The sequence below is a fragment of the Scyliorhinus canicula genome, chromosome 10, assembly GCF_902713615.1.
Source record: "Scyliorhinus canicula chromosome 10, sScyCan1.1, whole genome shotgun sequence".
Lineage (NCBI taxonomy): Eukaryota > Metazoa > Chordata > Chondrichthyes > Carcharhiniformes > Scyliorhinidae > Scyliorhinus > Scyliorhinus canicula.
In genome coordinates, this window is record NC_052155.1 from 27,591,862 (window position 1) to 27,612,883 (window position 21,022).

Here is a 21,022-nt window from a genome sequence, read left to right on the forward strand (position 1 = left end):
GGTGCAGCTGCACTGAAGAAGGGGATTTGTTCAGCTACTTGACAAACGGTATGACATGAAATGTTTAATATGGTCTGAAGGTTAAGAAAGCATTTTTAAATGATCAAGGCTCTGACACATATTCCGTACAGAAACTAACTTTAAGAGAATTATTTGACCATTAGAGTCAAATTCAAGTAAAAGTAAGTTTGGTTTTGGATAAATGAAGTATAATGGTAAATGATACTTAACAATAATCCTCCACAAGATGAATGCAGGTGAAGGGAGAGCTGGTGAATCATTTAAGTTCATGCACAATCTATTGTTTTAATTATATATATTATATGCCAAAAGCCGGGAGATTCCTGCCCTAAGGATATTTCCCTCTCAAAGGAAGAACCGTTAGGTCTGCAGGTGGGGAGTGTCAAATCAAGTCATCAAACAATTCTAGTAGTTTTAGTATGTTATCTGCAATATGTAATCAAGAAATCAAGAAAAAGCTTTCTAAAAAGGCATTAATTTTTAAACAGCATCATGTGCACCTCCTTCGCCATTAAAATGTTTACAATGGTCCAGTATATGACCCTCAGCATGATGTAAACTAAAAAGCTGACACTTGAACAGGGTGACGCATGGGGGAGGGGGGGGGGGGGGGAAGAAGTAGTGGTGACGGTGACCATTCTGACGTTTTTAGTACCAGCCCAATGTCCATTAGTCCGAATTGTTGCAATGGGTGATTGACAATGGGTAAGCGACGAACCCCCCAACAACGGTTCATATGGGGATGCCCTTACCGAGGGATGTTGAGTTACTGGGGAGGTGGCAGTGTTCATTGGGTAGCTGCTTTCTTCAGATGGAAGATGAACCAGAGGAGGAGGAGGTAGGTCAAAAGAACAGCTTCCTAACATTTCGACTGAGGTCAACACACTGTGCCAACTGTTACGAGTTGTATACTTTTTCGGTCTAATTGGTTAATGCATCATATCTATTCTGCTGTTTCTTAATAAACTATCTTAAAATTACTTATGATTAGTTGACTGTCTATTTGGGTATCTGTAGCCCTCGATCTTACAGGTGGCTGTTGACCGTGTGACTGAAACCGGCGTCCGATATTGATATTCTTTATTACCCCAAGATCCAGAAGGGACTTGAGTAGACCACAGTGGAACACCGACAAGACAGCAGCTGCAAAGTGACTATGCAATCTTTGTCTTTTCAGAACTATCAGCCAGTCTGAGAACCAGACTCTGAAGCTAGCTGCCAGTCAATAAGGAAACAACCTGTTCCAGTTTAAATTTCGCCTGAGAAACAAACTCATAGATATACGAATACAAGAAACCTCACAACCTACTGCCAACTCTTTGCTTTATGGGACCCTTACTTCAACTTTTAACCATCCTATCAATTTAAGAAACCACTGACCTTCCATGTGGGAGGCTGGTCATTTTAAATCAAAGACTGAATTAAATATAATCTGTAAAACTGCACTATCCTTATCTGCATTCAATCTTTGTGTATGTGTGTTTATATGTACACACGCGTGAGACTGAGGGTGTCACATTGTTTTAATTTTGGGGTTGGTACATGAGAATAAATAACCTTCATTATTTTAAAGTCACAAAAGCTTGCTGCTTAATTATTTATTTGGAATACCCACTCAAGGTAGGAAAAGATGCAACTCTTTCCATACAGGACATATTGATTAGGGTGATGGAAGAGCAAAATTAATTCTACTTGTGGCAGCACATAAAGAAAGAAACAAAATAACTGGGTTTCCAAGTGTAACTCAGCAGACTCATATTGAGTAGAATTACATAGAAATTGCAGTTAAACAGTCCAGTCACCTCAGCTGGTCGCAATTAGTGTTCCAGTCCCATAGGAGCTTGTTTCTACCATATTTTTCTAACCCGAACAGCAAACATCCTTATTTTCCTTTCTCCTTAATATGTTTAGCGAGCTTCCTCTGAAATCCTGTCATGCTTTTTTGCCTCACCTACTTCAAATAGCAGCCAGTTCCACACACTAACTACTCTCTAAGTAAAGTTTCTCCTGAATTCCTGATTGGATTTATCAGTGACTTTCTGAGGTTTATGACACCACTCCGCCCCGGCTCCCATTGCCAATTTTAAAGCTCCCACATATGGAAACATTTTCCCTGTATCTTCCCTATCAAACCCTGTCCTGATTTTAAAGACCTCCATTAGATTAATACGCACGGCATTCTCATCAGTGGCCGATGCCCCAGCCTCCAACAGCACCTTAACAACCTCTGAATGACCACCAGCAGCGGCTAGATGGAGTGGAGTGGAGTCTTTAGTCTGCAAAAGGAAAGAGACAATTTTCAAAAACAGGCAAAGTCGCTGCGAAAAAAAGAAGGCTCCTGTTGCTTTTTTCCTGCACCACTTATAACGAACATCCTTTATTAGTAAATGAAGCCATTTCCTTTGATGGTTGTGAGGTGAGGAACGTTATGTTGGGAACAAAGTATTTATTTACGAATTGAGTACTTTCAATTCTGACGAAGCTCGACAGTGAGTCGGGATGAAGGACAATGTTAATGTTGTCAAGCAGAATGAGTGATTGAGGAAACGCCGACAACAACTTACCTTTGCCCAGCATCTTTTATGCAAGGAATTTTAAGCGCAAAATAAAAGGGAAGAGTGGGAATTGGGAGGAAGTGTGACTGAAAGGAGTCATGGGGGTTTTATGTTATTAGGACCTGACTGTAATTTTAACTTGTTGGCCTGAGGCAGTGGGTTTCCCTGTTCTTTCATGGGACGTGTGTCATTGGAAAGGCCAGTAATTGTAGTCCATCCTTAACTGCCTTGGACTGAGGGCCATTTCAGAGGGCGATTAAGAGACAACCATATTGTTGGAGATCTGGAGTCACACGTCAGATCAGACCTTTGTTAAAGGACATTAGTGAACCAAACGATAGTAGCATTCAATTCCAAATGTTATTGAACCTATGCCCCCAGGGCAGTAGTTTGAGCCTCTGAATTACAAGCTCGGTGACATTACCATTACATCACTGCCTCTCCTGGCAGATCTGGTGGGTGAGCAGATTAGGACCACAGGAACATGAGCCTTTCTGCTGAAATGTGCTTGTGGAGCCTGGAGGAGCAGGAACGCTGATTGCTTCCCTGCTAATGATTGTGAGAGACCCACCTCCCACTTCCCAGCAACCTCCGAGTCACATGGATTTCCACAGTTTCTCCCGACATTCTGCCAGAACGGGTGGGATTTCCGCTGACAGCCTTTTAATGTTTTTAAATACCGTTGCTGCAGCAGAGATTCTGGGCGGGATTCTCCGACTCCCCCGCCGGGTCGGAGAATCGCCGGGGGGGGGGGGGGGGGGGGGGGGGGGGGGGGGGCGGCGTGAATCCCGCCCCCGCTGAATTCTCCGATGCCGGGGATTTGGCGGGGACGGGAATCACGCCCCCCCCCCCCGGCGATTCTCCGTCCCACGGTGGGCCAAGTGGCCGCCAGTCTTCGGTGGGTCTCGGCGGCGTATTTTACGACAGGTATTTACCGGCGGGGGCCTCCGGGATCCTCGGGGGGGGCACGGGGGGAACTGGCCCTGGTGGGGTGCCCCCATGGTGGCCAGGCCCGTGATTGGGGCCCACTGATCCGCGGACAGGCCTGTGCCATTGGGGAACTCTTTATTCGTCTGCGCCGGCTGGTGCACGGTCGGCGATGGCCAACGCGGAGATGAACCCCCCCTGCGCATGCGCTGGGATGAAGCCAGTACACGCTGGCGCTCCTGCGCATGCGCCAACTCGAGCCTGTGGGCGGAGGCCCTTCGGCACCGGTTGGCGTAGCGCCAAGCCTCTTCGGCGCCGACCGGCGCGACGCAAACCACTCCGGCGCCGGCCTAGCTCCTGAAGGTGTGGAGGATTCCGCACTTTCGGGGCTGCCCGACGCCGGAGTGGTTCACGCCACTCCTCCCCACCGGAGCTGCCCGCCCCGCCAGTTTCCAAAGAATCCCACCCTCTATTTCCAACAGGCAGACAAGTTCTGAAAGGTGGACATGGGTGTAGGAATAGGCATGGGCAGGGTACGGGCAGAGATGTTCAGGCATCATGGGGGCTTGCTCTGTCCTTTGACTGTCTGAACCCCTCTGTGGGTTAAAATTGGAGTTGCTGTTTTAAACACAAGGGCCAGAACTTTCCAGCCGTTCATGCCGGCGGAATCGTCTGGTCCTGCGGACGGCGCCCACAGTGGTGGGTTTCCCGGCAATGAGGGCGCAGTCAATGGGAAGCCTCATTGACAACCCGCAGTCAAGTCAAGAAACATATGTGTACAATGGGCAGCCCTCCTTCAAGCTCATGCACTCAAAATCAACAATGGCTTCATAAAATCTATTCAGTTTTTGCCTCCGGACTTCCACCACTGCATCTAGAATTGGAAAAATGCAGACAGCATGATCCAGGATGGAGGTTACAGCTCCCACCTTCACATGTACTTAACATAAAGGACTTGCATTTATATAGCATCTTTCATAATAGCAGGATATTTCAAAGCACTTTATAATGAAGTACTTTTGGTCCCCATTGTGACGTGTGCAGCTAATTTGGGCACAGCAAGCTCCCACAAAAAGCAATATGATAATCATGAGGTAAACTGTTTTAGTTATGTTTATGTTAAGTGAGGGGTAAAGTAGGGGCTGGTTTAGCTCACTGGGCTGCGGCCCCACCGGTAAATACCTGCATTATTGTCCAACAGTGCAGCATTCCCTGTTCACTGTGCTGGTATCAGCATCGCCGATGTGCTCGTATTCCTGAAGTGGGATATGCACCCACAATGTTATGACTCACCTTGCATCATCCCCGACGTAGCTAGAAAATGTTGGGGGAGGTAGTTGAAAACAAATCTATTCAATGGAAGAAGGTATTACCATAATCCTGGAGGATGGTTAAACCCTAGCTGAATCCCAACTCCTTTGCCTGAAGATGATTAAAGACACATTTGGGAATTGAATCTGAGACTAGTAAACTGTGTAATTCAGTAGCACATCATGTAGCAAATTACCCGGACTATGTATCTTGAAATGCCATTCTTGTGCTGCTATCTGTGCCCTGTTGCTACAAGTATTTTAACACAATTTATATTTAATCTTTAGGCCATTTCCCAGATATTTGTGACACATAGTAAATTGCATGGGTCATGAGCAAGTTGTCTTGTTAAGTTGTTGAGTCAAAAGACAGGAATTTGATCAAGTAGCTTTAATGACGGAATGAGTTGTAATGGGATTCAACTTCAATGATCTTTTTCAAAAATAAATTTAAAGTACCCAATTCATTTTTTTTTCCAATTAAGGGGAAATTTAGTGTGGCCAATCCACCTACCCTGCACACCTTTGGGCTGTGAATCTGAGACCCACGCAGACACAGGGAGAATGTGCAAACTCAAATGGACAGTGACCCCAGACCGGGATCGCACCCAGGTCGCCGGTGCAGTGAGACAGCAGTGCTAACCACTGCGCCACCATGCCGCCCCGGCACACCATCGCTGGCAGCGGGATTCTCCATTCCCGCCGCCGGGAAACCTGCGGGCGGAAGTGCGCTGTCAGCAGAACAGACAATTCCGCTGGTGGAGAATTCACACTTAAAGATGCAGTGCTAACCTATAGATTGGTTGGGAGCACATGAAATTAAATATGTTCTGTGATTAAGGCTGACCCTCCCCCCCCCAACCCCCAGGTGGGGCTGTACTCATTTATGTGACTCCGTGAGTTCTGACCGCCAGGTGCACGTCATGGGCGATCTGTCACGATTCATGTCAGCGTGCCCCAACGCCGACGTTACTGTACAATTTAATGTGGCGGACCATCAGGTGTAAAGTCCTGATTTGCATGATTAAATAGCAGCAAATAGGGCTCCCAACTTTTAAAGTCGGGATTCCCGTTACGTCATTGGCGGGGGGGGGGGGGGGGGAAGTCGCTTTGGCACTCCTGCTCGACTCTCTGACCCCTCCGCCATTTCCCCTTCCCCAAAAATGGGAGTGGAAAACTCCCCCCTCCTTCAATATGTTTGTACTGAATTAACATAGAAACAAAATACAGCACAGAACAGGCCGTTTGGCCCACGAATTTGTGCCGAACTTCTGTCCTAGATTAAGAACAATTAATCCATACCCCATCATTCTACCAAAATCTATGTACCTATCCAACAGCCGCTTGAAGGCCCTAATGCTTCCGACTCAACTACTTCCACAGGCAGTGCATTCCATGCCCCCACTACTCTCTGGGTAAAGAACCTTCCTCTGACATCCCCCCTATATCTTCCACCATTCACCTTAAATTTATGTCCCCTTGTAATGGTGTGTTCCACCCGGGGAAAAAGTCTCTGACTGTCTACTCTATCTATTCCCCATATCATCTTATAAACCTCTATCAAGTCGCCCCTCATCCTTCTCCGTTCTAATGAGAAAAGGCCTAGTACTCTCAACCTTTCCTCGTAAGACCTACTCTCCATTCCAGGCAACATCCTGGTAAATCTCCTTTGCACCTTTTCCAAAGCTTCCTACTTCCTAACATGAGGTGACCAGAACTGCACACAGTATGTTAATTTTGGCTTTGCCTATTACAGGAAACATTTTAAAAAGTGAAATCCAGTCCATCTGTTCCTTCCATTGATGTTATTTGGGGATTTGTCTCTTTTAAGATTATTGGTCTCCACGGGGATTATAATAATTGCAATAAAGCACAAAGTGACATCTCTAGAATTCTCACTGTAACATTGTGTGTGAGCTGAAATGTAAAAACAACAATAGCTGTCCCAGGGAGCATATGATATATTGGCACTGTGAATGCATCTCAAGTTAACTAAATCTAAACTATCACCGAGGTGCATCTCACAGTCTATAAAATTTGGGGCTCTCAATATAGCCAGTACTTGTGGGGTTGTTTCCACCTTATTGGCTCTGTTGAAAAATTTAATGTGTGATTCACAGAGACAAAAGGCAGTAAATCGCACCTAGTAAAAATAATTAGAGACAAAAACAATAATTCAACAATGGAATTCCCAGCTTTGAAGGAGAGTCATATGGACTCAAAATGTGAACTGCATTTTTTCTCTCCACAGCTGCTGCCGGACATGCGAGATTTTTCCAGCATGAATAAAATTCCGAGTGTTGGCAACTATCCTCAGCACTGATATGAAAAAGAATCAAGAGCACACTTTAGCAGAAACACAAGAATGTGCCAATAGTGAACCAGCCTTAAGATCAACAATATTTTACATGTCTTCAAATACATGACATACAGATCATCTTCTACCTTGTTTATGGTATGTTTATGGCTCCAGGGTTTGGAGACCTCAGGCTTACCTTGTTCCGAGCTGTCGTTACTCCGGCTTTATTGAATTTCAGCAGCTCCTTTATTACGGCCACACTTCCCTTTGACGCAGCGATGTGGGCACAGGTGGACCCCTCCATGTTTGCCGAAGTCACCAGTTCTGGCTTCTGTTTGAGGAAGAGCTTTACAACTTCAGAATGATCATTCTCCGCAGCCAGGTGAAGTGGCGTTTGTCCGTGCTGGCAACAGCAAGAAACAGCAAGGGGAGGGTGATGAGAGCTCATGACTGGTGTGATCAGAGTCCCTTCCATCTGCGGGCTGGAAGAATCTCTTGGAACATGTGTATTGAGGCAATTTCTCATAGAATCCCTACAGTACAGAATGAGGCCATTCAACCCATTGAGTCTGCACTGACCCTCTGAAAGAACAGCCTACCCAGGCCCACTCCCCTGCCCCATCCCCACCGGACACTAAGGGGCAATTTAGTATCGCCAATCTACCTTGCACATCTTTGGACTCTGGAATGAAACCGGAGTACCCGGAGGAAACCTACACAGACACTTGGGGAACGTTCAAACTCCATACAGTCACCCCAGGGTGGAATCAAACTCGGGTCCCTGGCGCAGTGAGGCAGCAGTGCAAACCATTGTGTCACTGTGTCACCTTGTAATGTTAATCTAAATTATCAATCACATTGCATGGAATGGCTACTGGGGAAATGGAAAAATGTCCCTCATTGTTTACCCAGAGAGTGTTGGAATTTGGAATGCGCTGCTACAGAACATGCAAGGAAATGGACCTAGTGCGAGAAAATGAAATGAGAATAGATAGGCGTTTGACGGCTGGCGCAGATACGATGGGCAGATACGATCTTTCTGTGTTGTCAAACTCTAGGACACGGAGTGATTGAGGCATTTGGCAGAGATGCAGTTTAGGCAAAGTTACCTGATAGAGAAAAACATATCACGATATGTTGACAGGGTTAGATGAAATAGGATGAGCGATAATCACGTGGAGCGTAAACACGGGCACAGATCACATGGGCCAGTGGCCTGCTTCAGTGCTGAAAAATTCTTTATAAAAAAGTGCAATAACTAATGCTATTCAGAAGTGCATGTTAGTGCAGAACAAGAGATTTACCCTGCATCTATGTTATCCCCAATGTTACCTCATTCAGTATTGTCATTGGTAACCCCAAATGAGTCATTATTGTCTCCATTGAATCAGGCAAGCCTGATCCAGCTTTGATATTACATTCCATGCCAGCAAAGAAGCTCGTAAAATACACTGGAGTGGTCCATTTATCTGGCAAAGTTCCATTAGGTTTCCTGGATCGATTTATAAAACTTCTGTTAGGTGACATCCCCCCTTTAGCTCAAAGGTTTAATTCACCACACAGTTTTGTACGGGAACACAAGCAGACCCCATCTCCAATCCCTCATCTAGAACATAGAACATAGAACAGTACAGCACAGAACAGGCCCTTCGGCCCTCGATGTTGTGCCGAGCAATCATCACCCTACGTAAACCCACGTATCCACCCTATACCCGTAACCCAACAACCCCCCCCCCTTAACCTTACTTTTTAGGACACTACGGGCAATTTAGCATGGCCAATCCACCTAACCTCTAGAAGCGAGAAACAATTTTGGAAACAATATGGAAAGCTCCGTAGGTACAATATTTCTAGTTTGGTGGGGAGGGTGAAAGCTGATCTGGCAAGGTGGGATGATCTCCCTCTGTCACTGGCGGGTCGGATACAGATGGTTAAAATGAACGTTTTACATTCACATTGTACCTTTCCATACCCCCAAAAGTCTTAATGCAATGGACAATGGCTCAATCACGAGGTCTCACAGGCTTCTTAATGGCTCTGTGACTCCTAAGATACTTGAGAAAAGACCCTGTTATCACACTTGACCATTATCTTCTTCTGACAGTTCATACCATCTTTGGCTGCCTCTGATTGAGATCAATATCTATCTCAGTTCTCCTGAGAATTGTTTCTTGGAGCATGCAAAGATGCTTCTGTTTGAATCTGATTTGTCCCCTGATTCTTGGCCACCCGACTATTCTTCCTCTTGTTCGTTGGCCACAAACAGGTCCCGGAACAATTGCATGAATGGCTCCCACGTTCTGTGGAAGCCGTCGTCTGACCCTCGGATGGCGAATTTGATTTTCTCCATTTGGAGAGGTTCCGAGAGGTCGGACAGCCAGTCTGCAGCTCTGGGTGGTGCTGCTGACCGCCAGCCAAACAGGATTCTACGGCGGGCGATCAGGGAGGCAAAGGCAAGGGCGTCCGCCCTCCTCCCCAGGAATAGATCTGGCTGGTCTGAAACCCCGAAGACCGCCACTATCGGGCATGGCTCCACCCTCACCCCCACCACTTTGGACATAGCCTCGAGGACATAGCCTCGAAGAAGGCTGTCGCCGGCGCGCCTAATGACGTCAGCCACGCATGCGCAGGTTGGCCGGCTCCAACCCGCGCATGCGGGCTGACGTCACGACGCTGACAGCTCGAACCCGCGCATGCGCGGTGGCCGTCTTTCCCCTCAGCCGCCCCGCAAGACGTGGCGTCTTGATCTTGCGGGGCGGTGGAGGGGAAATAGTGCGTCCGATTGAGACGCTGGCCCGACGATCGGTGGGCACCGATCGCAGGCCTGTCCCCTCCCGAGCAGTCATGGTGTTCTTTCCCCTGTACTCCCCCCACAAGCCCCAAATGGGCATATCTTACCCGTTTCATGCGGCAGCGACCAAGTGTGGTTGCGGCAGGCCGCTCGGCCCATCTGGGTCGGAGAATCGGCGTTCGCAGTGAAAAACGGGGAGCGGCGATTCTTCCGAGCCCGGGGGGGGGGGGGAATCGCGGGGGGCGCCAGGGGGGTGTGAATTTTGTCGGGGGGCCCTCCCGCGATTCTCCCACGCCATGTGAAGAGCGGAGAATTGCGCCCCTGAGTTTTCAGATGTTGGTCTCACCAGGGAATGGTCCCCGATGGTGCCCCACCAGTCAATCGACGTGAAAATGACATTCCCTGACACGCTACATGCCCCCTGATTTAACCCCACAACAGCCAGAGGTGCATCCGCGACAAAGTGCGGGTTAGGTGGATTGGCCATGCTAAATTGCCCGTAGTGTAAGGTTAATGGGGGGATTGTTGGGTTACGTGGGTTTAAGTGGGGTGATCATTGCTCGGCACAACATCGAGGGCCGAAGGTCCTGTTCTGTGCTGTACTGTTCTAAGTCTAAGTCTAAAGTGGAGAAGACAACCTCCTCCCCTCCCTACAACAGAGGGACTTATGGACTTCAGGGGGGGGGGAAGGTATGTTATAACCCCCATGAGACCCACAGGGATGCCCCGATTGATCTGTACGTGGAGTACAGGTAGACAACAGATGAACAGACATCGCGCGACAATCGCCCAGCAGGAATGTTCCCTTCCAGTTGGGGAACACTTCAGCAGTCAAGGGCATTCAGCCTCTGATCTTCGGGTAAGCGGTCTCCAAGGCGGCCTTCAGGACAAACAACAACGCAGAATCGCCGAACAGAAAATGATAGCCAAGCTCCGCATGCATGAGTACGGCCTCAACCAGGATCTTGGATTCATGTTGCATTACATTCACCCCCCCCCCCCCCCCCCCCCCCCCTCCCACCACCACCATCTGGCCTGGGTTTGCGAAATCCTACCAACTGTCCTGGCTTGAGACAATTCACACCTCTTTAACCTGGGATTACTCCTTTCTCTGGATCTGTAAAGACTTAATTACCTGCAAATGCTCGTATTCAAAGCATTATGTTGCATCTTTGACTTTGTATATATATGTTTCTGGAACCTACCTCTTCATTTACCTGAGGAAGGAGCAGTGCTCCGAAAGCTAGTGATTTGAAACAACCCTGTTGGACTTTAACCTGGTGTTGTGAAACTTCTTACTGTGCCCACCCCAGTCCAACGCCGGCATCTCCACATCATAAGATATTTAGGTGTAGCCTTGGGCAGCATGGTGGTGCAGTGGTCAGCATTGCTGCCTCACGGGACCAAGGGCCCGGGTCCGATCCTGGCCCCAGGTCGCTGTCTGTGCGGAGTTTGCACATTCTCCCTGTGTCTACATGGGTCTCATCCTCACAACCCAAAGATATGCAGGTTAGGTGAATTGGCCACCTTAAACTGCCCCTTAATTGGGAAAAAAGTAGAACTGGTTACTCTAAATGTATAAACAAAAAGCATTGGGGTCGACAAAAATTTTAGCTTTGCTCCATTTATTTTTCCAAGGCCCCCCTGGAAGACATCAACGTATTTGCTGATGAATTCATACAGTGCTCCCACGCCCAGCCTGAAAATCTCCAGCCAGTTCAGCCTGATTCGCTGGAGCCAATCTCTTCCCGGGAGGCTTGGTCCTCGCCGCACACGTTGATGAGCGGGAGTCAGGCTAACTGCTGACTCTAGTTCACTGAGCCACTGTGATGCCCTTAATTCTCAAACGTTCCCCCGCATAGGTGTCTAATCTGGGCCTTGTGTCTTCCAGACTTAAGGGCGGATACCAGTTTGGAGGTGATCATCTGTCTGCCCCCCAATGACAGAGTCCACAGCTCCCTCCATTTTCACTGGATGACCATTTAACAGCAGTTGCACCATTATCGGGGCGACCTTGGTCGTGGTGATGTGATTTAGTTACATTGCCCCTGTTTCCGGCATGATGTGAGCTTGTACTGGCCCTGGCTTCTTCCCTGAGTAGCACCCACTTTACCTATTCCGATAACTTTGCCTTGACTGTGCCCTTTGGCAGTGCTTACAATAGTCCATCGTCTGACATCTGCAGACTTCCAGAACGGGTTCCCGAGCATCTTTCGGACTGTCATTATGTTTCCTTGATTTCCAGAGGGTGCGAGCTGAGCCCCGATATTGTGATGGACTACAGGTGCCTTCTGTTGAGGAATGGTCACTTTTACATGAGGCCCCCCTGCCTAGCCGCAGGACATTGTTGTCTGATGCCCTGTTCTCTAAATTTTCCAGTGATAGAGCTATTTCAATGTTTTTTAAAATCCAGAACTGGTTACTGACAATAACTTTTTTCAGTTGTCATCTTTTTTATTCCGCGCACCAATCTGTCTTGCAACATTTCGATGAGGGGTGGTCTGAATTCACAATCTTCCGCCAGTTTCCGCAATCTGGTCAAACATTGGGTAACAGAGTACCCTGGGGTTCTCACTGCCGTGTTAAAGTGGTATCACTGGAGGATGATAGAGGGCTTAGGGTCATAGTGATTTTGCACCAGGTTTACTAGCTCGGCAAAAGCTTTTGATTCTGGGTGGGTCATGTTTTTTATCACGCTGAATGTCGGGGTCCGCGTCAGCAGGCTTACTTTCTGCTTCTCATCTTCCACAATATTATTAGCCTGGGAGAACTAACACATGTTCTCTGTGTATTGGGCCCAGTCTTTTCCGTTAACACCATAGGGTTCGAGTTTACCAAAGAAAAGCACTATTTTTTCTTAGCGGAGAAGCCGCTTCTTTCCAACTCTTCAGGTTGCTTGGGGAAAGAAAACTATTTGCTCCTCGTCACCAATGTAATAACTTCGCCAAGGTCGGTCTTCCATCACCAAACCCTTTTATCAAAATAAAGAGAAAGGCTGCTGCCACAGCTTGCAGCAAGCACATCAAAGCCATACTGAAGACCGGCCCGGGTTGGAGCTGCGGGGTTTAAGCTCCCGCTGTATATTTCCTCTTGGGCGATGTGCTCTCTGCACCCCTGGCTGAAAGGTCGGTCAGTAGCCCACCAAGAAGACAATAATCTGCCCCCCCCAACACCTCCCCCCCCCCCCCCCCCCCTCCGCATTATTGGCTGGGTATTAATTGGCTCAGGATGAGACTCCTACCCCGAAGTCCCACTTTTGAGAGCTGTAGACCAATCTGATTCGAGTTGTGTTCAATGCTGGGACTACAGGAGCTAATCATAGAATCTCTACAGTGCAGAGGGAGGCCATTCAGCCCATCAATTCTGCACTGACCCTCTGAAAGAGAACCATACCTGGACCCAATCCTTCACTTTATCCCCGTAATCTCATCTATGGGCAATGTAATATGGCCAATCCACTGAGCCTGCACATCTTTGGACTGTGGGAGGAAACTGGCGCATCCGGAAGGAATTGACGCAGACACTGGAAGAATGTGCAAACTCCACACAGACAGTCACCCGTGGTCAGACTCGAACCAGGGTGCATGGCACTGTGAAGTAGCAGTGCTAACCACTGTATCACTGTGCCAGCTCCTAATCATGGTTGGACTTCAGGCAAGTCCGGGTATCACTGGGGCCAGGCTGGCACACCCCAATGAGTGGGATGAGGAGGCTGGGGGTATTTAAGAGGCAGGGGGGAGGGTAGAAGCGGGTGTATTAGCTTGGAGGGGGGGCATCATTTTGGCATTGCAGACTGCCAAAGGAGGTATCCACCCTGGCCCGACACCAACCCAGTAAAAGCTGCCAGGCTATCCATTTGTGGTAGGTAAAATAGAAGTGGAGGCTAGATAAGGCCCTTAAGAGTGCATCAATTTCCCCCTTTAGGTTCTCAATTGGCGGGAAGGCCACCTGATGCCATCCTCAACAAGGCATAATTGTGGTAGGGACAGGGGCAGGCAGGTTGGCGGTAAGCATGCCAGCGGCTGGATATTACATGCCTTCAAACCTGCCGAACGAGCAGGATATAATCGAGCCCAAAGAGGCTACAAATTGATAGAGACAAGTCAAGTGGAGAGGCAACAAGATGGCAAATAGAGTTCAGCCTGGGCAAGTGTGAGGTTATTCACATTGTTTGTAAGAATAGGAAAGGTACAAAATGCCTAAATGTCGATGTTCAGAGAGACTTAGGTGTACGCCGAATTGCCTGGAGAAGTTAGGAAATGAGATGGCATGTTGGTCTTCAGGGCAGGGGGATTAAAACGGAAGAATAAGGAATTCTTGCTATAATTGGGCAGCGCTTTGGAGAGGCCACACCTAGATGTGGCTCTAGAATCAGGCTCAGCAGCCGTGCAAGGACCCACAGAACCTATGAACTGTAACACAGAGTGGACAATCATACTCGTTAGTGTGCGATCGCCGAAGAAGAAGACTAGGCGTAGCATTGGCCTCCATATTTAAGGAATGATATACTTGTATTGTAGGTGGTACTGCAAACATTTATCAGGTTGGCACATGGGATGTGAGAGCTACCCGAATATAAGAGGGGCTGAGTAAATTGAGTACATGACTCTCTGCGGTTTAGAAGAGTGTGTGGTGATCTCATTGAAAGATAAAACATTCTGAAGGTGATTGACAAGGTGGACACTGACCTGGCTGGGAATTTTGAACACTGGGTGGTGGAGTGGGGGAGGGGTTTCATAACCTCGGGATAAAGGATTGATCATTTAGGACTGAGGTTAGGAGGAATTTCTTCACTCCGGGGCTGCGAATTGCTTTCTACCCCAGAAGGTTATGAATGCTCTATTGTTGAGTATACTTCAGGCTGAGAGTTTTGGTCTTCCTGAGAAATGGGGAGCGGGCGAGAAAGTGGAGTTGAGCCATTATGGCAGTGAATTTCAGGGCAGCCTCGAGGAACCATATGGTCTACTCCTGCTCCGGTTTCTTATGTTCTTATGCTATGATGTTAACTTACTATATCAGTGGCATTCACATCCGCCTTCATCTTGAGCAAACTGTTGCAAACATCAAGCTGCCCATTCCCCGCTGCCAGGTGCAGAGGAGTTCGCTTTGTCTAAATGAATTAAAAAACAATGACATTAATTGTAAAATTACAACTTAAATATCAAAGCAGATAAGCTGCCTCACTTCCATGAATTGAAACTTTTCAATCCTATTGCAATGTTGACCTTTCCCATTGAGACGGGCTTTTATCTCACTCACTGCGCGAGATACATTATGAATGTTCAGTGTAGGAGGAAATAGAGTATAAGAGGCATGGATATCCACCTGGTGCCCTGGCCAATACTGATCCCTACATCAGCATCACCAAAATAGATAAGATATCAGCCTTTAATTTCAGTGCTGTTTGGGGAATCTTGCTGTGCACAAATTCTCTGAACATTCTTTACATGAAAGGACTGCGCAGGTTGTAAGGCCTTTGAGACATCCTGAAGACATGAAAAGAGAGCTGGAGAAAGGCAATTTCCTTTTTTTTCTATAACTGTGCTTTGCGACACTGTGGCACTCTCTATGTTGGAGCGTAAAGGTGGTGTATCACACTACCTCTATTAAGATACCACTCTGGGATGTGAGATGCTTGTAACCACATAGCAGATGAAACATATTTGGATATACTAACGATTTAGTTCAGTTGCTGTTCGGACTTGCATGTGAATGGTGTTTGAAAAACCACGGGGGTGGAGTGGTTGGAGGGGTGGAACACCAAACAATCCAGTAAAGAATGGATCATCCTTGGCCTTTCAAAGATGTTTCAAGATTGTGAGATGGGATTGAGGGAAGCAAGTAATTCCATCGGTTTGGGTGCTGAATAACGTTCAACTAGAATGGCACAATACCTGATTCTATGCCTTTTTTTGTGTGCCATAACTGATAAATACATCACCACTGGTTAAAAATCAACAATTCCTTTATATAATCAAAGCAAAAATAAATGTATTAATTTCTTCAGTGGTTAAATTCTCACACTGTTTTATTGTAAGGTCCCTTCCTGTTGATTTCCTTAGTTCCTATTTCTTTTATTATGTCTTTATTGTTTTGGGTCCATAGATCATTAATGGAGACATACCTTTAAGTGGAGCAGAGGGGGTTAGGAACTCAAAAGTGTCAAAATAGTACACTGTGTTATAAAGTTTTGTATTTTGGGCAGAAGATCCCAGACTTTATGGCACTCAAGAGTTTGGAAGGGTTGGTTTCGATTGGTGGGCTGGTGACCAATGGATTGGCCAGGGACAGTATTCTGTCCAGCAAACGACAGCGATTGGTTCCTGTCGGGGGGGGGGGGGGGGGGGGGGGTATTTTGGAGAGAACCCAGGAGAAGCCACTGGACTGTCAAGATGGAAGCAGCTCTCTCTCTCTCAGCTCTGCTGCCTACTGTCTAAAGGCAGAAGCTTCTAGACCCTGAAAGAAGGAGCTGTCTCTCTCACTCTCTCAAATGCTAGTTGCCTGCTACTTCTGTGAGTCTACAGTGAAAACCATTGCAATCTGAAATAAAAGATCTAAAAGCCGAGACTGAAGAAGAACGTAACTGGAAGGTGTCCGTCTGAAACAAAGACTCTTATTCTTTTACTTTCATCATTATTTTACACCCCTCTTTCTCCTATGTGTTTGTTTGTCTGTGTGTGAGTTGAGGGTGAGGTGAGTTAAGGGGGGTTGGTTAGAGATTAGATATTAGTTAACCAGTTGTATTTATTGCCTGTTTAATTATAATTACTGATGGAACCATCAATTCAGCGAACACGTATAGTTGGATCTGAACAGAGGCTTTAATACACTTACAACGGAGCCAGCCTATTCGTCGTTGAACTTCAGATGAACTGGCAGGCTGGCTCTAAGGCACTGATCTTTATACATCGGTCCCAGGGGGAGGAGTCCTGGGCGGAGCCAAGGGAGGAGCCCAGTACAAACTCTCACGTACTCCCAGAGCGACTCCCCCTGGTGGTCGGATAGTGCAACTGCACTTACAATGGTGGATAGTGAACATATATACACGGAGTTATATTGGCAACTATATACAGCATTGATCTTACAACGGGTAGATAACGAACATATATACATGGAGTGATATTGGCAACTATATATAGTGTGAATCACATTCACCACAATTACTATTATTAATTTAAAAAGTGAATTGTGTTTAAAATTACAAACCTGGTGACTGGAGATACTGGGCAGCCGAAGATCTCGGGCATTTTAAAAATAAAAGTTAATTGCAACTCCGGGTCAAGTAGGACTGGCACTGACCGTGCACTGGCCCAGGGTGCTGTAATATAGTTTGGGGGCATCGTCTGGGGATATTTGAAATGGTAGACAGCGGTGCTTTGGGGTACATTATTAAAAAGAGGCACTAGGTTTCTAATAGTATAACAGGATGGCCCTGGAAGCTGCCAAAGCTTTTCTTCAGATGGAGGACCTGCCTTTGGTTTGTTTACAAGGGTTTTCAATAGACAACCTAATTGAATTGGCAAGTGAATTAAAAATAAAGGTGCCAGCTAAAGCTAGGAAGGTAGAAATAATTGGAGCGATTGCTCAGCTTTTAAATCTGAAAGAGATGCCAGAAACACAGTCAGGGGCAAGGCAAAAATCAGTGGAATTAGCTAGGATCTAGTTACAAATGAAACCATTCGATGTACAGAAAAAAGAAAGAGAAAGCGCTTTCAAATGGAAATTGAATTGAGGAAACTGGAACCAGAGAGAGAGGCAAAAGTAAAACAAAGAGAGTTCCAGCATTTGAGAAAATAGCAACCCAAATGGAGTGGCCGAAAAAAAAGTGGACATGAAATGAAATGAAATGAAAATCGCTTATTGTCACGAGTAGGCTTCAATGAAGTTACTGTGAAAAGCCCCTAGTCGCCACATTCCGGCGCCTGTCCGGGGAGGCTGGTACGGGAATCGAACCGTGCTGCTGGCCTGCTTGGTCTGCTTTAAATGCCAGCGATTTAGCTCAGGGAGCTAAACCAGCCCATGCAAAGTAAACTGACAGGGCAGGCATAGGAAGTTTATGCTTTCCTGTCACAGGGGGTGTCCAAGGATTATGACAAAGTAAAAAAGGCTATTCTAGCTGCATATGCATTAACCCTGGAGGTATATAGGCAAACATTTTTGAATTTAAGGGAACAGCTGGCACAGACTAATGCTGTACTTGAAAGGGTTAAGCAGGACAATTTTAATGGCTGGACCCAGGGTATTGATCTGGGAACCCGGGTTCGAATTCCACTACAGCAGGTGATGGAATTCATACTCAACAAAATATCTGGAAGTAAAAGTCTAATGATGACCAGGAAACCATTGTCAATTGTGTCATGTGAGAGTACCTTTAAGAAATGGGTGTTTATTCCTGCAGTGATGTCAGAGAGTGGGTGGAGCTGGGCTGTGTCAGCTTTTTACTTGCGCTTTAGGCTTTTTGCTGCAGGGTGGGTTTGGTTTCATTTTAGTTTTGGAGAAGCTGCAATGACAGCAGGATGTGTGTGAATCTCTGCAAGCTTATGAATGTCCATTTGCTGATTTCAACGTGGGAACTGTTCTCCGTAATGAATTTAAACCTGAGGTACTTTTGTTGAAAGGTTTTATTTTAAATCTTATGGATGTTAAAAGGAAAGATCAAGGATTACTTAGTGTTGTATTCTTTGGGGGTTGTATTTGAATTGATAGTTGCTGAGATGTTCACTGTATGTTTTAAAAAGGTTAACTTAAGTCCATAAAATAAACATTGTTTTGCTTTAAAAAATACTTCTCCATTTCTGCTGTACCACACCTGTAGAGTGGGCCGTGTGCTCCCCATACCACAATCTATTAGAAGTTGTGCGTCAGGTGAACTCCATGATACACTTTGGGGTTCTCTAAACCCTGGCCCATAACAAATGTCGTAAAAAAAAACATGTGGTTCACTAATGTCTTTTAGGGAAGGAAATCTGCATCATTACCTGGTTTGGCCTCCACACTCACAGCAATTTCAGAGCTCTTAAGTACCCTCTGAAATGGTCTAGCAAGCCTCTCAGTTGTATTCAACCACTACAAAAACACGAAAAAGAAATGAAACCGGACAAACCATCCGGCATAGACCCAGGCACCGGAAAAGACAACAGCAAACCCAGCCCTGTCGACCCTGCAAAGTCCTCCTTACTAACATCTGGGGGCTAAAGTTGAGAGAGCTATCTCACAGATTAGACAAGCAACAGCCTGACCTAGTCATAATCAGAGTATCATAACACAATGTCCCAGACACCACTAACACCATTCCTGGGTATGTCCTGTGTCACTGGCAGGACAGATGCGGCAGAGATGGTGGTATATAATCAGGTGGGAGGAGCCCTGGGTAGGTGTCCTCAACATCGACTCTGGACACCATGACGTCTCATGGCTTCAGGTTAAACATGGGCAAAAGAAACATCCTGCTGATTATCACATACCGTCCATCATCAGCTGCTGAATCAGAACTCCTCCACTCAGCTCCTGACCTCATTACAGCCTTGGTTCAAACATGGACAAAAGCTGAATGCCAGAGGTAAGGTGAGAGTGACTGCCCTTGACATCAAAGCAGCATTTGATCGGGTTTGGCATCAAGGAGCCCTAGCTAAACTGAAGTCAATGGAAAAAAGGGGGAAAACTCTCCGCTGGTTGGAGTCATACCTGGCACAAAGGAAGATGGTGGTTGGAGGTCAATCATCCCAACTCCAGGGCATCACTGCAGAAGTTCCTCAGGATAGTGTCCTAGGCCTTAACCGTCTTCAGCTGCTTCATCCTGATCTCCCTTCCATCATAAGGTCAGAAGTGGGGATGTTTGCGGATGACTGAACAATGTTCAGCACCATTTGTGACTCCTCAGATAATGAAGCAGTCCATGCCCAAATGCAACAAGATGTGGACAATATTCAAGCTTGGGCTGACAAGTGGCAAGTTACATTTGTGCCACGCAAGTGCCAGGCCTTGACCATCTCCTCCAAGAGAGGCTCTAACTATCTACCCATGACTTTCAATGGCATTACCATCGCTGAATGCTCCGCAATCAACATCCTGGGGATTACCATTGATCAGAAACTGAACTGGACTAGTCATATTAACACTGTGGTTACCAGAGCAGGTCAAAGGCTAGGAATCCTACGGCGAGTAACTCACCTCCTGACCCCTAAATTTTGTCCACCATCTACAAAGCACAAGACACTGCTGCCTCACAGCGCCAGGGACCCTGGTTCAAATCCGTCTTGGATCACTGTCTGTGTGGAGTTTGTACTCCCTGTGTCTTTGTGGGTTCCTATCGGGTGCTTCGGCTTCATCCCAAAGTCCAAAGATGTGCAGGTTACGTGGATTGGCCATGCTAAATTGCCCCTTAGTGTCCAGGGATATGCAGCTTAGGTTATGGGGTTACGCCAATAGGGGGGAAGTGAGAATGGGTAGAGAGCTCATTTGAAGGGTCGGTGCAGTCTCGATGGGCCAAATGGCCTACTTTTCACTCTACCTCGGTACACATGACAATAAACAAATCCAATCCAATCCAATCCAATCTAATGTAGCACAGTCAGCTCTCACAGAAATTGAGGCTGAGGCGGTTCCAGAGTGCTATTACCTTAATAACAGAGGGCGCGATTCTCCGCAAATGCGGAGAGTCGTAAAGGCTGCTGTGAAACTGGCCGTGTTTCACGGCAGCCTCCGCGCCCCCTCCCGGGACCCGATTCCCCCCCCCCCCCGGGCGGGGCTAGCAGCGCGGCCCTGTGAAGCACGGCATCGCGAGCTTAGCGACCGTCGCTAAGCCCGCGCGCCAAGCGTCACGGCGGCTGACGCGCACGATGACGTCAGCCGCGCATGTGCGGGTTGGACGGCTCCAACCCGCGCATGCGCGGATGACGTCATCGCGTATATGCGTCAAACCCGCGTATGCGCGGCCCGTCATGCCCCTCAGCCGCCCCGCGGACTGATCCTGCGGGGCGGCAGAGGAACAAATAGTGCGCGGGTATCGGACCTGCTGCCCGCGATCGGTGCCCACCGATCGCAGGCCCATGCCACCCTTGGCACGGCCGTGGTGTGGCCGTGCCAATCGGTGTCATTGTTGTCCGGGACGGCTGAGAGT

General features: G+C 47.3%; 1 protein-coding gene across 1 annotated transcript in view; it reads right to left on the bottom strand.

The window, feature by feature from the left end:
- Positions 1-21,022, bottom strand: part of trpn1 (transient receptor potential cation channel, subfamily N, member 1) — a 162,570-nt gene that overhangs the window by 59,155 nt on the left and 82,393 nt on the right. Inside the window, exons 17-19 of the mRNA XM_038810458.1 lie at positions 14,915-15,013; positions 7,309-7,515; positions 2,196-2,297 (exon numbers count right to left, since the gene is read on the bottom strand). Coding sequence (XP_038666386.1) covers positions 2,196-2,297; positions 7,309-7,515; positions 14,915-15,013 — 408 coding nt within the window. The remainder of the gene's footprint in view (positions 1-2,195; positions 2,298-7,308; positions 7,516-14,914; positions 15,014-21,022) is intronic.